This window comes from Perca flavescens, chromosome 3 (assembly GCF_004354835.1).
Source record: "Perca flavescens isolate YP-PL-M2 chromosome 3, PFLA_1.0, whole genome shotgun sequence".
In the NCBI taxonomy this organism is placed as follows: domain Eukaryota; kingdom Metazoa; phylum Chordata; class Actinopteri; order Perciformes; family Percidae; genus Perca; species Perca flavescens.
This window is the reverse complement of record NC_041333.1, coordinates 25,773,991-25,793,882: the sequence shown is the minus strand read 5'-3', so window position 1 is coordinate 25,793,882 and position 19,892 is coordinate 25,773,991. Positions and strand designations below refer to the sequence as shown.

Below are 19,892 nucleotides of genomic sequence, written 5' to 3'. Positions count from 1 at the left end.
TGACAAACTGCAACACAAGTGAGCTGAGATTGCTGTTCAATCTGTCTACTGCATATTTTACCGAGTGTGGACAACAATTAAGCCTAATCTCAAATTGCTTATTTACTCATGTAGCATGAATTTAAAACATGATACATTTCATGCCACTTTGTTGGCTTACTGCGGTTGGGAGGGGGTGAGGCTTATTGATTTTCATCGGTCACGTTCCCAAGGAACACCTTCAGCACACTGCAGGTCTCATCTAGATCAGACTGGAGATGCACTTCACTCACTCTTTTCATTTATGTTTCATATACTGAGGGCCTTTTGTTGATGTGTACCAGATGTCAATCCATACTCTGTGTTATTGTGAATTGCAGTAAGAGCACAATGGGCCTCATTCACCAACCGTTCTTACGAAGAAATGTGTTCTTAAACCCTTCTTACGAACTTTTTACGAAGATTCTGGCATTCACTAATGTTTTCTTAACTTGGATTTGTTCTTAGCTAAGAACAAAATCTACGAACACTGAAAAGCACTCTTACGCACATTTGAGTGATGACAATTTGCTCCAAATGATTGCTTACTGCATTTTATTTAATTCTACAGTCGTTTACAATGATAGTATTGTACTGTAATGTATTTCTGATCATTTGTTGAAAAAGAAATCATATTATGCAAAAGAAACACTAACACTGCAATTTACATCAGCAATTAAACTGATTAAATCCTGTGTTATTTGGTGATTGATCGCTATTTATAGGGCCAAAATGCAGTGGAAGAATGTAACAAAGTACAAATTCGTCCTAACTGTACTTAAGTACATTTTTCACGTAGGCTATCTGTACTTTACTTAAGTAGACTCAATAGTGCATAGCCTACTTTTGACTTTTACTTTGTTACATTTTGCAGCAATTATCTATACTTTCTACTCCACTAAATTTCTATAATGTTCCGTTACATTTTCTGATCATATAGTAGTCTTTAATGAGGAAAATGTTTTATCCTCCAGAAGTTGTCATCACCTTTTTATTTTCCATTCTAAACAATGTTAAAATAGAGTTTGAATGAACAATGCTGTAAAGTTGAAGAACCCTTCAATGCATTGATTACCACAGACTATGAGTGTATCAGGGGCACATTTCTGTCAAAAACTGTTTCTGTGATGTCCTGCTGACTCAGCTAGAACCAAGTCAGGAGTGTAACCTTTGCTCCTGTGTCTGTGACCCTGATTATCACTGAGAACTGTTAAATTACACAATACTGTAAAAATAAGTTTTAAAAAGGGCACTTTCATATTTATTTTACCAGGAATATTTTTTCAAAATCTCTTTTAGAAGGGATTCCTGGCCAAGACAGCAGCATAAAAAAGGTTCACAAATAACCGATTGAAAACTTAAAACAGCAAACCACATTAAACAATGAATTAGTGTTTAGTAATAGGGCATTGTGAAAAATGGGCCTTCCAGCCCACGTCCACACAGGATGGTGGCGACAAGGACACACTGACAGTGGGTGGTGATGGGGTGAAGACTTACAATCTTTGTTCCCAGGATCTTTTCCTTCGGTCTGTTCCAAAGGTTAGAACTGAGCTGGGGAAAAAGGCCTTTAAGTTTGCTGCTCCCTCTACATGGAAGAAGTTACAGAAATACATGAAACTTACTGAGCTGGTCTCATTGGTCGCTTTTAAGAGAATGTTGATTGACTTGGAGGCAGCCACATCTGGATGTAGAGGTTTTGTAGATGTGTTTAGGATTGTGGTTGACTTTGAAGGATTTTCAGTAATTCTCTGTATACAACCTCTCAGCAAGTTGACACTCTCCAGACTCTCTCCCCCGGTTGCAGGTTTGGGTCCCTGAACCTCTGTCGGTACACTTTTGCACTTATTTCATATTTTGCCAAGAAGGCAGCTTTCACCTTGAAGTAATCCATAACATCGTACGGATCCATGGCTACATAGCCAGACCGTGCCCTACCGGTTAGATATGGCACCAGGAAAATAGCCCAGACAGCTTGGGTCCACCTGTAGGCTGTAGCCAGTCTCTCAAATGTAGTCAGGTACTGCTCCACGTCGTCCCCTTCCTCCAGCCTTGGTATGGCTGCTCTGGTCCCCATTGCTGGCGCCGGTGCCGCCGGTGGTGTTGCAGGCATCTGCGGGCCTGCTGGTGGCGCTGCCGGTGCTGGTGGGATGGCTGGTGGCGGCTCTCCACCTCCGTCACCGCACTGCTCCAGCTCATCCTGAAAGCCGTTGAGCTGTACTTGCACACTTCGCCACCTCTGCTCCTGCTTAAATGACTCACGATCCTGGGTCTGCAGGGACTTCTGTATGAGGCCATACAGAGCTGCGAGGTCTGGTGCCCCACCAGTGTCGTCCACTGGCTCTTCCCCGCTGGCTCCTTCTTCCTCCTGCTCATGCCGGTCATCCTTGGCCAGCCATCTGTACGACATCGTCTATGGTAGCTGGACCCGTCTTCCTGGCCTCTCTCTCAGTGTCCTTGAGGACGCCACAATCCCACTTCTGACACCAACTGAAAAATGGGGGCAACAAGGACACACTGAGAATGGATTGGGTGAAGACACAGCAAACTGCCAACGTGGATTGTGGTGAAAATTCAGATTTATTTACAGTGCTATAAAATACGTCATCCAGCACTCTGCCAACAAAAATACCCCTTCCAAAACAAAACAACAAAAATGAACCCACGGGTTTCTCAATTTAACTAGCACAAGCAAAAAATTCTCTATTTCAATAATTCTCCATATACAACCTCTCAACAAGTTGCCACTCCCCAGACTCTCTCCCGAGTGCAGAAAAACCCTCGCTTTAAATACAGCCTTTCAATTAAGCTAATTGGTAGAAACCAATGTGACATGGTGTTTTGTTATGTATAGTGGTTCAGCAGATATTTTATCTAACACACACATACATTGAAATATAGTTCATCATACATTTCAGTACTCATAATACTCACAACATTATTATTTGCCTATCATTAAATAATAATCACATTGCAATATAGCCAATCATTTTGTATTGTGACAATAGCTTCCCCCGCTCAAATAAACACTTTCCCCTGTCCCAAACAGGGACTAAAACTAGCAATTGCCATGGGCTAATGTTCCTTGGAGAAACAAATTGATGCGGGACCAGGAAATGAAAGTAAGTGCTATCAGTGTCTGTGATCAGTGTATTGTTGGTGTTTGCGTGCACAATGTATGGATTAACAGAATGGAATGGGTTATGGAGCAGGATCGACAGTTACCGTGTCGTTCGCCATGTGGTTTACAGATTGGTGAGTAACTGAAAGTTGTGTAAATAAAGATTGTGCATGAATGAATCACGCCGCAGTTGACTGTACCGCGTGTAGTTACAAACATTAGACGCTAAGTGTGTGTGTGTGTGTGTGTGTGTGTGTGTGTGTGTGTGTGTGTGTGTGTGTGTGTCTGTCGGTCTGTCTATGTATGTGTGTCTGTCTGTCTATGTGTGTGTGTCTGTCTGTCTGTACATACAAGCTCCTCAGCTTGCATATCTGTATCTGCTTTCATTAAAAGACCTTCTAAGATTCAATTTAATTTCAATTCAATTCAATTTTATTTATAGTATCAAATCATAACGAGTTATCTCGAGACACTTTACAGATAGAGTATTTCTAGACCACACTCTATAATTTACAAAGCCCCAACAATTCCAGCAATTACAATAATTCCCTCAAGAGCAAGCAGTGCGACAGTGGCGAGGAAAAACTCCCTCTTGGGAAGAAACCTTGGACAGACCCAGGCTCATGGTAGGTGGTGTCTGACTTTCTGGGACGGGATGCACAAAAATGGTAATAGAAAGGGAGAGGAGAGAGCAGCTCAGTGTGTCAAAGGAAGGAAGGAAGTCCCCTGGCAGTCTAAAACTATAACAGCGTAACTAAGAGAGACAGGTCATAAGGAGAGGTTGCCTGTTTGGGCTTTGAACTCTCCCCTGCCGGATCGGGCTGTGCTGGCCTGCCTCCCTTTACTTTTGTTATATATTATTAATCTAACAATTATGAAGAGAAGCAGGTGGGCCAGTTAGGTGGACACTGCAACTCCTCACTCCCTAACTATAAGCTTTATCAAATAGGAGAGTTTTAAGTTCATTCTTGAATAAGGTGACAGTTTCTGCCGCCCGGACCCAGATCGGGAGCTGGTTCCATAGGAGAGGAGCCTGATAACTGAAGGCTCTTGTTCCCAATCTACTTTTAGAGACTCTAGGTACCACCAGTAACTCTGCATTCTGGGAGCGCAGTGCTCTAGTGGGACAATAAGGTATTAGGAGCTCTTCTAGATATGATGGTGCTTGACCATTTAGAGCTTTGTAGGTCAGGAGAAGGATTTTAAATTCAATACTGGATTTTACAGGAAGCCAATGCAGAGAAGCTAATACAGGAGAAATATGATATCTTTTCTTAGTTCTTGTCAGAACACGCGCTGCAGCATTCTGGATCAGCTGGAAGTCTTAAGGGACTTATTTGAGCAACCGGACAGTAGGGAATTATAATAGTCCAGCCTGGAAGTAACGAATGCATTGGCTAGTTTTTCAGCATCGTTTTGAGACAGGATATTCCTAATTTTGGCAATGTTACGAAGATGAAAAAAGGCTGTTCTTGAGGTTTGTTTTAGATGGGCGTTAAAGGATATATCCTGATCAAAAATAACCCCTACATTTCTGACAGTAGTGCTGGAGGCCAGGGCAATACCATCCAGAGTAGCTATGTCTTTAGATAATGAGGTTCGGAGGTGTTTAGGGCCCAGCACAATAACTTCAGTTTTGTTAGAGTTTAGCATCAGAAAATTATAGGTCATCCAGGATTTTATATCTTTAATGCACGCTTGAAGTTTAGCTAGCTGACTGGTTTTGTCTGATTTGATTCAAGTAAGTATAATTGATCTAAGAATATGATCTTGTGTACTAAACCACTGTGTCTCCCACTGCAGTGTGGGACACTGTAACAAGCAGTCTTACTGTAAATGCATCAAATAACTCTGCTAATAAATAAGGATATTATCAGCAGTGTGCCTGCATTCATGACAAGATCATCAAAAACATATTGAGTGACTCGTCCAGGGCAATTGTTTTCTATATAACTGCATTTTCTGATATTCATTATTTGCACTCTGCTTGACAACGTAACAAAGATCCTCCTCACAGATGTGATTCTGGAAACTTAGAAGAAATCAAGCACATGATCCTCTTGTACCCCGGGTGCCCCTTCAAACAATAGCAAATTGATTCTTTTATTATTAGGATGAAAAGCATTGAAGTGTATATTGATGGTCTGCCAACGTCATCGCTACATGACAAGATGCTCAATCAGAAACCTAACCAGTGATGTGTGAGTATTCTTGCCTGTTTTCATTGAATGTAAGGGACTTCAAAAATGAACATAAGAATATTGAATGAATTGTTAAGAAATGCAGCAGCAGTCATGAAAGACAGATTGCGAACTGCAGCACACCCCTGCTTTTCTCTCCCGATCCAAATGAACTGAAAACTTTTCTTTTAGCGATGTTCATCGGTGCGTAATGAAAACCATCTTCACCAAACGGAAAACAAGAAGTTCAGTGGACTGAATATATAGTTTGTAATGCCAGCGCACAAGTGCAGCATATGAAATATGAATCAAGAAAGGACACATCTACATGTGTTTTGTCTTAAAAAAAATACCCTGTCTACTTTGATAGATTTGAGTCCTCATAAATACCTAGGGAGCTTGTACAGGCTTTTCCTCTGCCTTGCCCATTCTTGTGTCTTAATAAATGAAAGTAATATTGTTGAAGCAGAAGAAAGCTTTAGACATTCCAGCACAGCACTGAATATTTCATTAAGGTTTCCAGTGTTAGCATGCATCAGCTAATGATGAACCAAACCTCATACAAGGCTCTTCCATCCCAAAAATATATTTCCACTTCAGTTTCTCTGGGTGTCCAGGGAATTATAAGAGAGCATCATTACGGCTCAATAAGCTACAGCACCACCATCCTTGGCTACTTGCTTGTCAATGCAATACATGTGATTAACAACATGTTTGGAAAACCATCACTGACTTGCAGCCATAAAAAAGCCAGACAGTTGGACAGTTGGACGGATGATATGAGAGATATACTGTAGAGATAATGACAGGTATCTAAATGTTGCTTCTCTGTAAATGTCAGCTTGAGAATAGACTAAAATTTGGATTTGTACAAGAATATCAGTCATAAAATGCATTCATTTTGAGCAAGTTAAAGCTTTTAGTTGTATCTACGACATGTTTTCGTAAGGTTGAATACATAGAGAAAAGACATAAAGGGGAACAATCTACAAATAACAGCCAGCATCTGTCAGCCTTGGGCCTTTTTCCTACAAGAAGTGATGGGACCATAGTTTGTCCTCAGACACTTGGTTCTTGTCTTGTATGACTGTGTTGTCCTGTGGCTCTAGAGCATTCACATCCTCTTGGTTATGAGTTTCTACATTCTCAATTGTCCTTCTATTCTTTTTCTCTTTGCAACCCTCAGGACTGTAATAATATTCAGGGCCTTGTGTTCCTTGTCGGAAACAATCTTTTTTCAAACTCTGCAGTCCTGCCGCAGAGTTCCATACACTCTCTCCAACGGTCACATGATAAGGGGCCTGGTACCACACTGACAGGTCTTGACCCCTCGCCTACATGCTGTGGCTGGGATCTGAGCAGTGCAGGCAGTTCAGGGCCACGCACGCCACATTTCCATTTTGTGTCAGAAAGATTACGATCATTGAGGATTGTTGGCGCAAACCCTTTTTGTGGCAGACTTAGCATATAAATGGAAAAAAGATTTAATCGTCAACAACTAAAGAGTTCATTGTATAACTGCCAGATAGGCTATGCTACACAGCATGCACAAGAGGGAAATTACTTTTGTTAGTACAACTGAAGATATTTCGCTGACAATTAAAACAGAATCATTTTGAAGTCTGTCGATGCTGAAACAGACATCCAAGAGACTGTTGCTGGTATTCCCTACGTCGACCTCTGAATTTCTTGCAAGTTGCCATGCATTCTTTAAAAGCAAAGTACTCTAGAAATCAAAGTGTCTTACAGTCAAGTGTGCAGCACTCTGAGAGCACATACCTCCAACAAGGCTGCACAATCTTCTGAATAATAAAAAAAATATATAAAAGTTGTAAATGCATCTGCATCTGAAGGACGAATCAGGATCTGCATCAACTATGTTTAGGACTAGATAATCCCACTGATTTCTTGAGAATGCCCAAATCCTGGGGACATTAAAGCTTTCACGACCGCTGAGTTATGGCTCGGTCAAATGTATGAGATCATAGTTTGGAGAATCACTCAGAGAAGACATCTGCACCTGTCATTTGAATGTAGTTGCAATTACACACTGCATTTTTTACCTATGACAATTTATGACCGATAAGGCGCACCCAGAGGAAATGGAAAGTAAACAAAAATAATAATATTTTTTTATTAAATTCAGGGAAATTGGATGACATTGAAAAATTCAAAATGGCAGACAATCCATTTTTGTGAAATGGGCGGGCCAATAGCAAAAAGATTCTGCTTGAACAAAAGAATCTGGAGCCACATGGTTTTGATTTTATGAACTATTCAATATAAACTTAAATCGACCAACATCACATTTTTCTATGAGGCAAATTAGTTGTTACAGATTCCTCTTTGGTGGGAATAATAAGAAAATATGAAAAATGATTAAGTACAAAACAAGGCTGCAAAGTGGACATTGTGTTTAGATAACTGGAAAGACTAGTATAATTTTGGACCTTTTTTGTAATGTTAAGTATAAGAATGTGGTATAAATGCCAAACGAGTCATCTCAGGAAGCAGCCACCTTTAGATGGCATATGATGGCACTTTTCAGGAATGTCATTCTAATTCAGTATGTGTTGCTGTGCCACAAAATGGCAAAACTGCAGGCCTCAGATGTTTTCACCTTTTGTAGTTTTGAGAAGGCATTTTAAGTCGCTCCCTTTTCCCCCACCTGTAGATAGAGATCAGAGGGCAATTTATTGGTGCCTTAAAACAGCAGTAGGTAGGTCAGTATGGCTCTCTTTGATGTGCAGATATTTCACCTGCTCATGCTCATGCTCATGCTCATGCTCTTTCTCTTTCTCTGTGTGTGTGTGTGTGTGTGTGTGTGTGTGTGTGTGTGTGTGTGTGTGTGTGTTGTGGTGGAAGTTTTCCTTGAAGCAGCAGCGTTAGTGATATTCATGATAAAATCACAACGAATAACGACCGTTTGAGAATTAAGCCAAAGTTTGGTCTTTGAGTATTTATTTACATTTGCAAATGGAGAAAACATAGTTTCAAAGGTACACGCAGCACAACTGAAAATGTCTTTCTAACCTAAAGTCTAAACATCCAAACATCATATAGTGAAGACCTCTGTTAAGCCACCCCTCCAAATGTATCTTTTAGTATGGCCATAGTTGAAAAGAGACATCATTAACAGTCACACCATTGTCTCACCTTCCCCTCTGCTCTCTGTTCTTAACATTAGCCTAAACAACACTTTTATCTCAGGAGACAGAAACCTACGTTGTTCTCACTGTTGTAAACAGTCATTGGCCTTCTCCACTTCTATCCAAGCAAAAAGTCAACAATGTGAGGAGCTTCAAACTAGTAAAACTAAATAATTCTACTGGGCTATAGTTCACGGTTGCCAACTATTTCACTTGGAGCCTTTTGAATCTACACATGAAGAAGCTAAATCTTGTGGCGTTATAAAACAATCATTAAACCAATGGTTAATATCATTAAACAAATGGTGAAAATAAAATTTGCCACCACAGTGTGTGTGTGTGTGTGTGTGTGTGTGTGTGTGTGTGTGTGTGTGTGCTAGGGACTGGCTAGAGGCTGTCACTAGAGGCTGTGCCTGAGACACCGTTGCCATGGTAACACATTTTCCAGTTTAATGACAGGCATGAAAGGCATGTTAAGAGATTGAATGTTTCTCTAAGGGCAGACACACACATGTAACTTTAACCCCAGAGAGAGTGAGCGAGAGAGGTGTGTGTGTGTGTGTGTGTGTGTGTGTGTGTGTGTGTGTGTGTGTGTGTGTGTGTGTGTGTATGTGTGTGTGTGTATTTCCAAATGCAGTGTAGAAATTGTTTACTTCATATCTGTAAGGTGACCAATGCATACATTTTTGTTAGCAGCTTGGCTATTTAAGGATGTTAATTTAAAGCCCCTTTGAAATTTTGAGTTAAATGATGCTCACCAGTAAGCTGTATTATAATATGATATATATACATATAATACACCAGCATTTTACAGTGTGCAGTGTATGTGTAATGAGTCTTTGTAATAAATAAACTATATGTCCAACGTGCATCTCTTCTAAACCAAATAACTTTGGGCACATCCAAGCTGAAATCAGATCAATGAATCTTGACAGGCCCGTGGATAATTATTCACTTTGATTAAAGCCGAGTCGTGAAGCATTTGTGCTTCAGAGTGCCATTGTGTGGCTCACTATACTGAACAGATTACATTTTCATAACAATGAAAGGATAACAACTGAAAATAGAAAAAAGATAACCATATGATGTCTTGCAAATGTGGTAGGGATTCAAACATTTGCAGCTTGTTTTTTACTTTCTTCTCTGTCTTACCAGCGTTGTGTATTATACATCCGTTTTCTTGCTGTCTAAATAAAGTCTCTTGTCTACTTTTAAGATCATCACTGATTTCCAACATAATAATTAAAAAAACATTTAAAAAATCTGACACCCTGATATCAAAAATCCCTCTTCATTTCCTGGGAAGTGTATGAAGAAGGCTTAAGCCCCTCAGTGCACATCTTAATTCACACTTTAGGAGGTGGAAGAGTTGCTTTGAAAAAAGCAATAATATATAAAAAGTTAGCACCTACAGGATAGAATATGAAATTGTTAATAGCCTGAAAAGAAGAAGACAGGAAGCTGGAGCTTATTGTCATCTCAGGTGAGCTACATAGAATGCCATGGGAATTTAAATCGCTCCGGATATGAACATGAATATATGCAAGCAGATATGTAAATTAGGGATGCTAATTTAAGATCTATGAAGCTGCCGTCTGTACTATGGAGAAAGCCATGGTTCAACTAGGTTTTAAAACCTCAGCTTAGGCCATGGCCTGTTTATTTCTCAATTATTCATGTCATAAAGCTGCATCGCACGTCACTGCATTTCACAAGGAGCAACTAAATCACAGGCCATGACAATCACTGTGATTACTCCGACGCACACATACAGTGCGCATACATAGAGCTGAGCTCGTGAATTCACATTCAGACAAGAGCACTGCAGAAACTAAGACAGCGCTGGGAGTCTGAGACAGCCTGTTTTGCGCATTATGGTTAATTCAAGACATTTTAAGTGCAGTGTGCAATGAAGTTTTACGCAAATTAAACCCAGTGTGTTGAAATGAGCAATGCCCTGTGTCAAACTTAACTAAAAGGAGGTTGTCCTCGAGCCATGATTACTCCACTCTGCACAGAGCGTCTGCATAATGAACATGGAGCAGCAAGGACCTTCAGTCCTTGGATTTATTAAAAGGTAAATTTTTATTAAATTGTTTCCCTGAAAGTAATTATGTTGTATTTCATCCATTATTTGGAATTGTGCAAGACCGCTCAATGACATTAACGTCTATTTAATATGTATAACAGGACAAATACCATGGCGTAGAATATTATGGAGTGAATTTAAGGATAACACAGTAAGGAGGAAATTCAATAAATGGGTTTATGTTAGCTGACAACAGTGGGAGCTGAAGACTTATGGGAGGAAAAACCAACTTGTTGGATTTGGATTTTTCAAGGGCATTAATGGAGATAGAGATAATGATCACTGCACATCCTTAAATAAATGTACTTATAATCAGGTTTGAGTTCAGCTTCTTTATTGATCTGTTATATGCCTCAGTAGTAGAAAATTGTGTTTGTACCCGACAGCTCTGCAAGTATGTCACACACAAATACGAATGCCTGGAGACTGTAAGACAACAAGGTGCTCACTCACATTGTTGTACAGTCTTACAGTCTCCAAGCATTGGCAGCTACAACTGTCAATAAAGGTTTCGGTAAACGAGGAAATACCAGAGAGCGACATAAACAATTAAGCAATTTATAAGATTAGTGGACAGTTTTGATAATTGATTAATGCCACAACATTCACTGGTTCCAGATTTTAAAATGTGACAGTTTGCTGCTTTTCACTGATTTATTTATTGTAAATTCAATATCTTTGGGTTTCGGACCGAGCTACTTGAAGATAAACAGTTTTCACTGTTTTTTTAACATTTACGAAATGACCAATCAAATAATGGCAAAGTTAAATGAAATAAACTCATAGAAAATAGAAATGATAGAAAATATAGCCCTGGAAAATACCTCCTCCCAACTTTTGTTGAGTATGTGTATCTATTACAACTCTGGAATTCATTCATGGACAGGGTTTTGTTGACCAGACAGTATCACTCAAAACCTATACTGCTTATCACTATAATCACAATACTGCGCTTTGTGTGGGCCCCTATTTATACTTCTCTGAGAAGATCTGACATTAATCATGTTCTCAGGGGGCATCACTGCAGTGCTGGCCAAGAAAAATGACTGTCACAGTATCTTATAGCAACACATTAACGTTACCAAACAGTAGTATTACCCAGTGAAAATGTACGATACCTTTATACATCATGCCAAAGTGGGATGTGAAATGGATCAGGGATGGATGACACATTAAGAGCTCCATCTATCACACATAAGCACATGAGAAGCAGTTGTCCACTTGGGCTTCATTCCCCATAGGATGCCAAGGACGGCATCTTAGCTGTGTATGTAGGTCTGCTACATCATTGGATCCCCTTATAGAGCTTCTCCATGATATAGTATTAGGGGCACAGATAGGAGAAAAAAAAAAGCAAGATTTTGAGAATAAAGTTGAATATTTCTGAGACAAATGTCAGTGTATTTTGATTAAAATGTTGTGGGCACACTGACCGGAGCTGTATACCTCTTCATCAGAAAGTCTGAACACAAGTCTCTTAAAAAATTACATTATATTGCAACTTTTTTTATCAAAACGGTACAGTACAAACTTAATTCACAACAGGAATATTCTGACCCAATTTCCATAATCTCGTATTGTTTTTGTCCTAAAAGTGACAGTAATACTACTTATAAACCATGAAACAATGTAGTCTAAAGTGTCGATTTTTATGCTTAGTATTTGGTTTATGGTGAAAAGTTTTAGCTCTAGAGAATTATGTATTATCAGCAGATATCATTTTGGCAGTAAAAAAAAAAATTATACTGGCACTATTCACACATTTATTGTAGGAACAAGTTAAGATTTCAACTGAATTAGGCTACATTTGCAGTGCAACTCATTTAAAGGAACTGGCTTTGTTTGTGTTTTGGTAGAAAATACTGAAAACAGCAAAGTCTAGACATTATCCCGAATATAGTTTCTGGACACTATTTCTGGAATTTCTTTTGCTAAAAAGTATTGAGTTAAATTGTAAATGTTTAAGACAGACACATTTCCATTTATCCCATTATCACATATCCATTGACATTGTAGTGAGTCTCAGCAAAGCAAACCATTCTATCTCTATTCTACATGGCTATATCCTACTAAGTGAAGTAGTCAAAATATGTTACTGTAATATGTTTTAGTTTGGGTGAAATGACCCTTTAATCTTGGCTGCTGTGGTGCAGTATTATTTTACATGCTACAATGGTTCGTGTACTAATATATTGACCTAAAGCTGTGGGTGTTGAAACAGAGAATCATCCATCAGTGTCTGACCTCAGTGAGTCTGGACACAGTCAGACACAGTGATGTATGGAGCCCATCTAATGTTCCTCCCCTTTTAGATTTAAAAGTTTATAACATTTAGCCGTGTTGTATCTCCCTTTCTACGTTTATGTGTGTCTGTTTTGTTGCCGTCATAGGACGTGATTGCTGGCTTTTTCTAAAGTTTTTTTTTTTTGTGGGGTTAATGCCTAATATAGTTCTAGCAAATGTGGCATCTAATTAACTGTCAGGACTTTGCAAGAGAGAAATGATGGATAATGTGGAAGGGTTGCATTAATAAAACCCAGCCAAGCAGAGTAAAGTGTAGACTTGGGAATCGGGATGCCTGGGCTCTGGGGTACTATTGCTTGCAGTGGAGCTTTGCAGACGGAGGCGTGTGTGTTTCAAGTTTAAATTGAGTCGGCTGTTGTGTGAAAGGATACTTGCTTACTCCTAGGGTGCAGTGATTGGGGAAGAGTTTAACAGCGGTGTGCAGTCACTGTCATGCTGCAGAGTCATCTGTGATTTACAGTGTAATTGGTGCATAATTTGCCAGCTGGTACATGTTTAATTTGATGAATTGTGTTTCTAACACGAGAAATGAAAGCTGAATAAAATTGTCCTTAGTCATCAACAGTGTTGGGAGTAACGGTGTTTAAGTATAATGGCGTTACGAAGCAGCTCGATTGGTTGGGTTAGGCATTTCACCTTGAGTGGTTAAGGTTAGGGTTAGGGTTAGGGGATTGGTCAGGGGATAGGACCTGTACATGTAAGCATGGACGCCTGGCCAATAGTAGTGTGTGAATACTATTGAAGGGCGGGTCTTGGCGTGGCCATAGTGGGAAACAAAATATCGCTGCCAGGAGAGAGCAGGGCTGACGATGATGACACCGCAAATGCGATGATGATTAGCTGGGTGGGCAGATGCCCTGCTCACGCTGTCTCACTGCATGCTCTGACTACCACTAAACACAAGACAGTAACAATGGCGACGAGCCAGGGAAATTCAAAGGAAGCTTTCTTGAACTGGAAGTACTGGCACTACTTGAAATTAAAGACAAGAATGTTTATGTAACATGCACGCTATGCACAGGAAAAATAACGTCACAGTTACTTTGCTTATTAACTAATTACTTTTACAATGTGGTAACTGAGTTACTAACTCAATTACTTTTTGGGAGAAGGTCTAAATTAGACATTAAAAGATCAAATCTATACTCTGATAACAATATGCATATTTGTCACACACCTTTGATTTACAATAATATTCACCCCTTTCAAGAAGATTGCATCTCTTGTTCGAACGTAAGAATGTAAGAAGTCCACACAGGCCACTGATAACAGCTAAGTAATAAATCAGTTTTAAACATGGTGATTAATTTGTATCTGGTACTAAATCATGCTAAAACAATAGTACGAGAGTGCTATGCCACTGCAAGGTTACCTGTGGAGCTGTTTGCGACACCAAGCTCACCAAGCTCACTAAACTCACCAAGCTCAATTGTATCAGCCTCAGCTGGAGACAAAGTTTACAGCCACAAACAGGAATAAACTCTTTGTCAACAAGCTAAAAACTTCTGAAAGGAGCAGAGAGGGGATACTGCTGGCTCATACATGGATGTGTGTGTGTGTGTGTGTGTGTGTGTGTGTGTGTGTGTGTGTGTGTGTGTGTGTGTGTGTGTGTTGCCTTTGTGAAAAGGTACAGCTGGGTTTGATAAGATTGCAATCCATGCCCCCTGAGCTGTCACAGACCAGGCTTTCATTTAACATGCCCTTTCCCGTGTGAATCAGTCTGTCTAAGTCACTGCACTTGACGCCCACATATTTTCTTCTCGCCCTTTTCTGTTTCTGATGTCTCCCTGTTCTTGTCCTCTGCGTCCTCTGTGTCCCTCGGTGTGATATTGCGCCTACCCTCCTCCTCTCCACCGACACCGTCAGTACTGCCACCAGGTCTTATTCACTGTCAGATCCATCTGTTGCTTCTGGGTAGTTCAGCTCACAGCATCCTTTCACTTACCAACACATGTAGGGTCTAAGTTGCTGTGGAAGCTAAAGAGAGGGAGGGTTGACTACTGGAATGAATTGCATGAAAGATCCACAGCTGACAAATGCAACAGTGGCTTACAAAATCGGAGATCATGAAGTGATTTGCTGTTCTTTTTTTACAGCTGATTTTTGTGGCAAGTCAGTGTTGCTGTCTGAAAGTTAAGCTGTCAAATAACAGCGAACGCTAATAAGTTATCTTACTGTTAATGTGAACACTAAGTATGACAAAGATGCTGTAATGCAAGACATCTCATTGCCATGCAGTATTGAGAGGCAAGATGGATAGGATAAGTCATGGTACAATGATTCAGCATTAAAAGTCATGTCATCAGTCCTCGGGGTAATGGAAAGTGAAATCCATTTCCATGATGGAGCTATAAATGTCTTCTCCTTTCCAGCTCTGGAGATTCCTTGCCATAATTCATCTCTCATCTTGGGATATTTGCTGGTGAGTTACATGCTTCTATATGATAGTCACCTCTGACATGTACATGCATGCACTACATCAGGGTCAGTTTGGATGAATGTCATGCACCTCACTATCTGTTGTGACTCTGGATGGTGCTCAGTGACTTTGCTCCTCCTACGCTATATGCTAACTTCACAGGGACATGGGCCAAAAACACGAGTGTATACAAACACACAGAGAAGCTGAACTAGTTAAAACAATGTAAACTCTACAGTCCTATACAGGCAAACAAAAATATTGATTCATGATTTTGTTGGCAAAATCATTCCACACAAGGACATAATATGCATTGTCAATTACCTCATACATTCTCTTCAAACACAAAACTAAATGAAATAAAAGATTGGTCACAAGAATACAATACAAAACAATAATGGCATAAACACATCAGGGCAGATTGCCAATAAAGGCTGGTTAAAAACATTGAGGTGGGTTGTAATTTCCTGTACTATGACAGTGTTCAGCATAATGCACTTTTCCACAACACAATTTTCTTCAGTACACCAATAGTCATGTCATGCTTATAAGTCTTTGTGCTTATGAGTTTTTCTTTGTGGCATTTTTTTATTCAATATTTTTTTTTTTCTTTTGGCTTCTCCTTTCTGTTTTTCTGTTTCTACTGACAAAAACTACCTTTTTCAAATTAAAAGCCTACCAGGAAGAGCGGTATAATAGGCATTTATTATGAAGCATCTTGCAGGAAGTGTAAAGTTTCATTTGACAGTAGCTTGACCGCAATCAAAAAATCCAAAAGTAGGTGAGATTGAGACAAGACTTTGATGTTTTACTAATGGATTTAGTGCAGTGGAAATGTACAGTGTCCTGAATTTGTCAATTCCACAGGTAAACATGGAGAAGGTTTTGAGTTTGCATTAACAGCAGCAACAGTAAATCAGGAAACAGGGAGGCTTCTAAAAATATGAGTTAATGTACTTGTAAAAGAAAATACATTAGAAATAAAGGCTTGTCTCTAGTGTAAGCCTGTTTCACAATATTCGTCTACTTCATTTACTGTATGGGAGTTGTTGGCCCAATGCACAGTATAAATCCATATGCTCAGCATGCAGCCTGCAGCCCTTTGCTGCATGTCATCCTCTCTTTCTCTCCCCCTTTCCTGTCTAACCACTGTCACTATTGAATAAAGGGAAAAAGCCCAAAAAATAATCTTAAAAAAACAGAGAGAAACGTTTTTGTTCCAATATTTTCACTGAATGCACGTCATACCCTAATATTCAAGGTACTGGTTGCTCTACTAAGTGCTCTTCTGTAAACAACACACACATTGTCTTCTAGAATAGTTTCCTATTCAATGATGAAACAGGGTGGATCTTCCTACCTATTTCACAATATAAACACAGTTACTGTGGGGAATATAAATAAAGCATGGTACAGCCTGGCCATGTAGAATACAGGCATGTAGTGCTGCAGTGGTGCTATCATTGGACCCAACACTATCTACAACGGGGCCTCCCTTTAACCCCTTGCATCAAGTATAAACCCATCACAGTATGATACGTTTCCCAGTAGCAAATCAACTTAAATCAAATTAGTTTTTTCAATTGCAGTAAAAGTCATCTAGTACAGTAAAACATCTGTAGTTTTGCCTCTTAGCACCCCATGTGAAAGATCAAATAAAAGCTGAATCAAATACATTGATCTATTTTTACAATTAGAAATCTAATTTCATCCGAGGGGAGAAGTAAGTGAGTTACCAGAGAAAGTGTTTTACACTGAGTATGTGCAGTCACAGACCAGTTGTGGCCCTTAGATCTCCAACGAGTTCATGTTCATTGTTCAAATGTTATTCGTCAATGCATCCCTTACAGAGAATAATTGCTATATGACTCCTCCACCTTCAGTATGATACATTAACTGTTTGCGTTGAAGTTACGTAAGTTGTCACATCTGACTGGCCACTGTTCACCCACTCCCCCCAGATGTTGAGCCATATGTGTGTTATCACCAGAGCAGGGATAAAACCTCGGGATTTTACAGTATTAAACTTGTTTTATCTCAGCTTTGCTGGGAGATTATGCTTCCCAGAAGAAACCCACCATCTGTCTGCTGTTGCCAGAAAATAGAGGACATTTCCCTACCTCTTTATGGATGAAGGGATAAGTGTTGCACAACAACTGCAGAGCTAACACTAGCTACGGTTCACGGGTCAGAAGGTGCAGACATAGCTTATCTAGACATTTATGTGCAAGGGGCAATTTAGACATATTGAAGCTATGTAATGCACAATCTGCTTTTCATAACTGGTTTGATAACAGAGGTTAGTCTTGTGGTTTTGTGAGCAGATTCTCATCAGTGTTTTTAGATCCACTGATATTTAAGCAGCATATTTTGAACTTAAGTGATCAAACAGCCAAATAATCACACATGATTGATATGCAGCCATACTGTATGCTGTAGTTATGTAGTCCGAAGGTTTTCTCTGCATTTCTTTGATTTTTATTTCTTTTGTTGCTTCCTTCAGAGATGACTGAAGTCCTGACACAAACAAGTGTATAAAACAATGTTATTTTAACCTTTACAGTTCTGACTCTTGTTTTGAGGACAGTGATATTTTGAGATGTGTTCTGCACAACACCCCAAAAGACAAGCAATATTCAAAAACATCCACACAAATGGTTCAACTTTCATTCTGCTATGCTAGTAAAAAATAAAATCCTAACTTGCAACTTTGGAAAAAGATGGAATCGGGGATGCCAAAGGTAACACAATTTAAATATTCATCTGGTTCCCTCACGTCCCCTGTCTGGTACTATTCCAACAGAAACAATGCTTGTGAGCCCGAAATAGAAAGGTCCTTAATACGTCCTTCACAGCACCGAACACTGGGCTGTGACATTTTGATATCCCCACTTATTTTCAGACAGTGTGAAAATTAACAGAATCCAACTTACTTTTTGTTTTTATATGTATTGCTTAGATCTGAATCGTGGGTTTGTAAATGTGGAACATATGTTATGGTCCAGATCCCATTTAATTGTTCAAAATACAATATCAATAGATCATGGTTCTCACAGCCTCACAGAAGGTTCATTCATTAAAGGTTTTTCCATTCATCATACAACAGTGAACTGTAAACAGCAGCCACGTTTGCGAAGCCTATTCCATCATTTGATTCACTGAATGATAAGTCCACTTATCACTTTTCTATCTGGTGAAGTTTGATGGAAGAGTGCAGCTCCTCTAGCATTCAGTCCTTCCAGAGTGTAGTAGCTTAAAAACAGTCATTCTCCACAGATGCAAGGGCGAAGAGGTGAGCAAGCAGCAAATGAGTTGGATTTTTCTCTTTTTTTATCCCTTCAATAGCCTACTGTATGAACCTGATGAGAGCAAGCAGAGCTAGAAAGTCATGGACAGGGCTGAGTGAAGGGCCAGATATATTTAGGTCATCTATCTTTGTTGGTGGAGTCACACACAGTTGACCAGTCAGTAACAACTGTATACAGTGTTGTGGAGTAAAAGGTTCAATTCTTGAATATTAAAGCTTTTTTATGTTGATGAAACATTCTGTAACATTCAAGCCATTGCCAAATGAGTTGATACAAAGCTAATTAAGACTTTATGTATGGCTGTGTTTAGAAATTGTTGTCGTCCGGCAACTTTCGCACGCAGAAACTCGAATGAATATAATTACCTTTCTGAAGAGTCCATCATGTTTTTTTAATCCTCCGTGTCCTCCTTGGCTGCTAGCAACTGCGAGGAGGAGGGGTGGTGGCGCATGTGCGATTACGTAAGTAGGGTGGCCGACAGGGGCAAACGCCCTGCAACTTCAGAAAACACATGCAAATTAAGGAAACGGGATGCAAATACACACAACAAAACCAAATACACAAATTCACTGCGAATAAAAAACGATGCAAAAAGAAAAGCACACAAACCCCGAAAACAAATGCAACAAAAAACGCTGCATCCAGATTACACAACAGAAGTTCTCCAGGCCTCTAGAGGGAGCAGCTAAGTGGAAAAGCTGGATTTTCGACTCCGATTGCCGTACTCAATCAGCAGAGACTTCTGTAAACTTGTGTTAATAAAACATTTAAAACTGCATCAGCGTTTAACGTTGATGTTTGTTTTGTTGCATTTGTTTTTGGGGTTTGTGTGCTTTTCATTTTGCATCGTTTTTTATTTGCAGCGCGTTTGTGTATTTGGTTGTGTTGTGGGTATTTGCAGCACATTTGCTGAATGCTGCACGTGTTGTCAAATTAATGAAGTTGTTTTCTTAATTTGCTTGTGTTTTGTCTATTTGCGTGTGTTTTCTGAAGTTGCAGGGCGTTTGCCCCTGTCGGCCACCGTACATAAGGCTTGTGTCATCATTGTATCAATCATGATCATGCTTAATAAATCATAATTCATAATGATGTGCCCACGTACCTAATGCTTTAGTTGTGTTGTTCATGTAGGAGGTCACAAATGACAGACTATGAACACGTCAATTCCTGATGATTCATGGGATATTAAGGAATGCAGTAATACATAAATCATTAATTACATAATGCATAATAATACATACATCAATTAATTCATGCATGAATTCATGAAAATCCATGTACCCTTACCGTAAAGTGTTACCAGT

The 19,892-nt window shown here is 39.5% G+C and overlaps 1 protein-coding gene across 3 annotated transcripts in view; it reads right to left on the bottom strand.

Annotated features, from left to right (window-relative positions):
* Nucleotides 1–1,513: 1,513 nt before the first annotated feature.
* The window catches only part of LOC114553223 (uncharacterized), a 39,315-nt gene continuing 20,936 nt past the window's right edge, over nt 1,514–19,892 (bottom strand). The window contains exons 1-2 of one of the 3 annotated variants that reach the window (XM_028574437.1): nt 2,749–2,764; nt 1,514–2,508 (exon numbers count right to left, since the gene is read on the bottom strand). In XM_028574437.1, the coding sequence (XP_028430238.1) occupies nt 1,784–2,428 (645 nt within the window). In that variant the 5' untranslated portion in view covers nt 2,429–2,508; nt 2,749–2,764 and the 3' untranslated portion in view covers nt 1,514–1,783. Of the gene's footprint in view, nt 2,509–2,606; nt 2,765–19,892 lie in introns of those variants that run through there. The other 2 variants (XM_028574435.1, XM_028574436.1) reach the window with 2 other exon arrangements.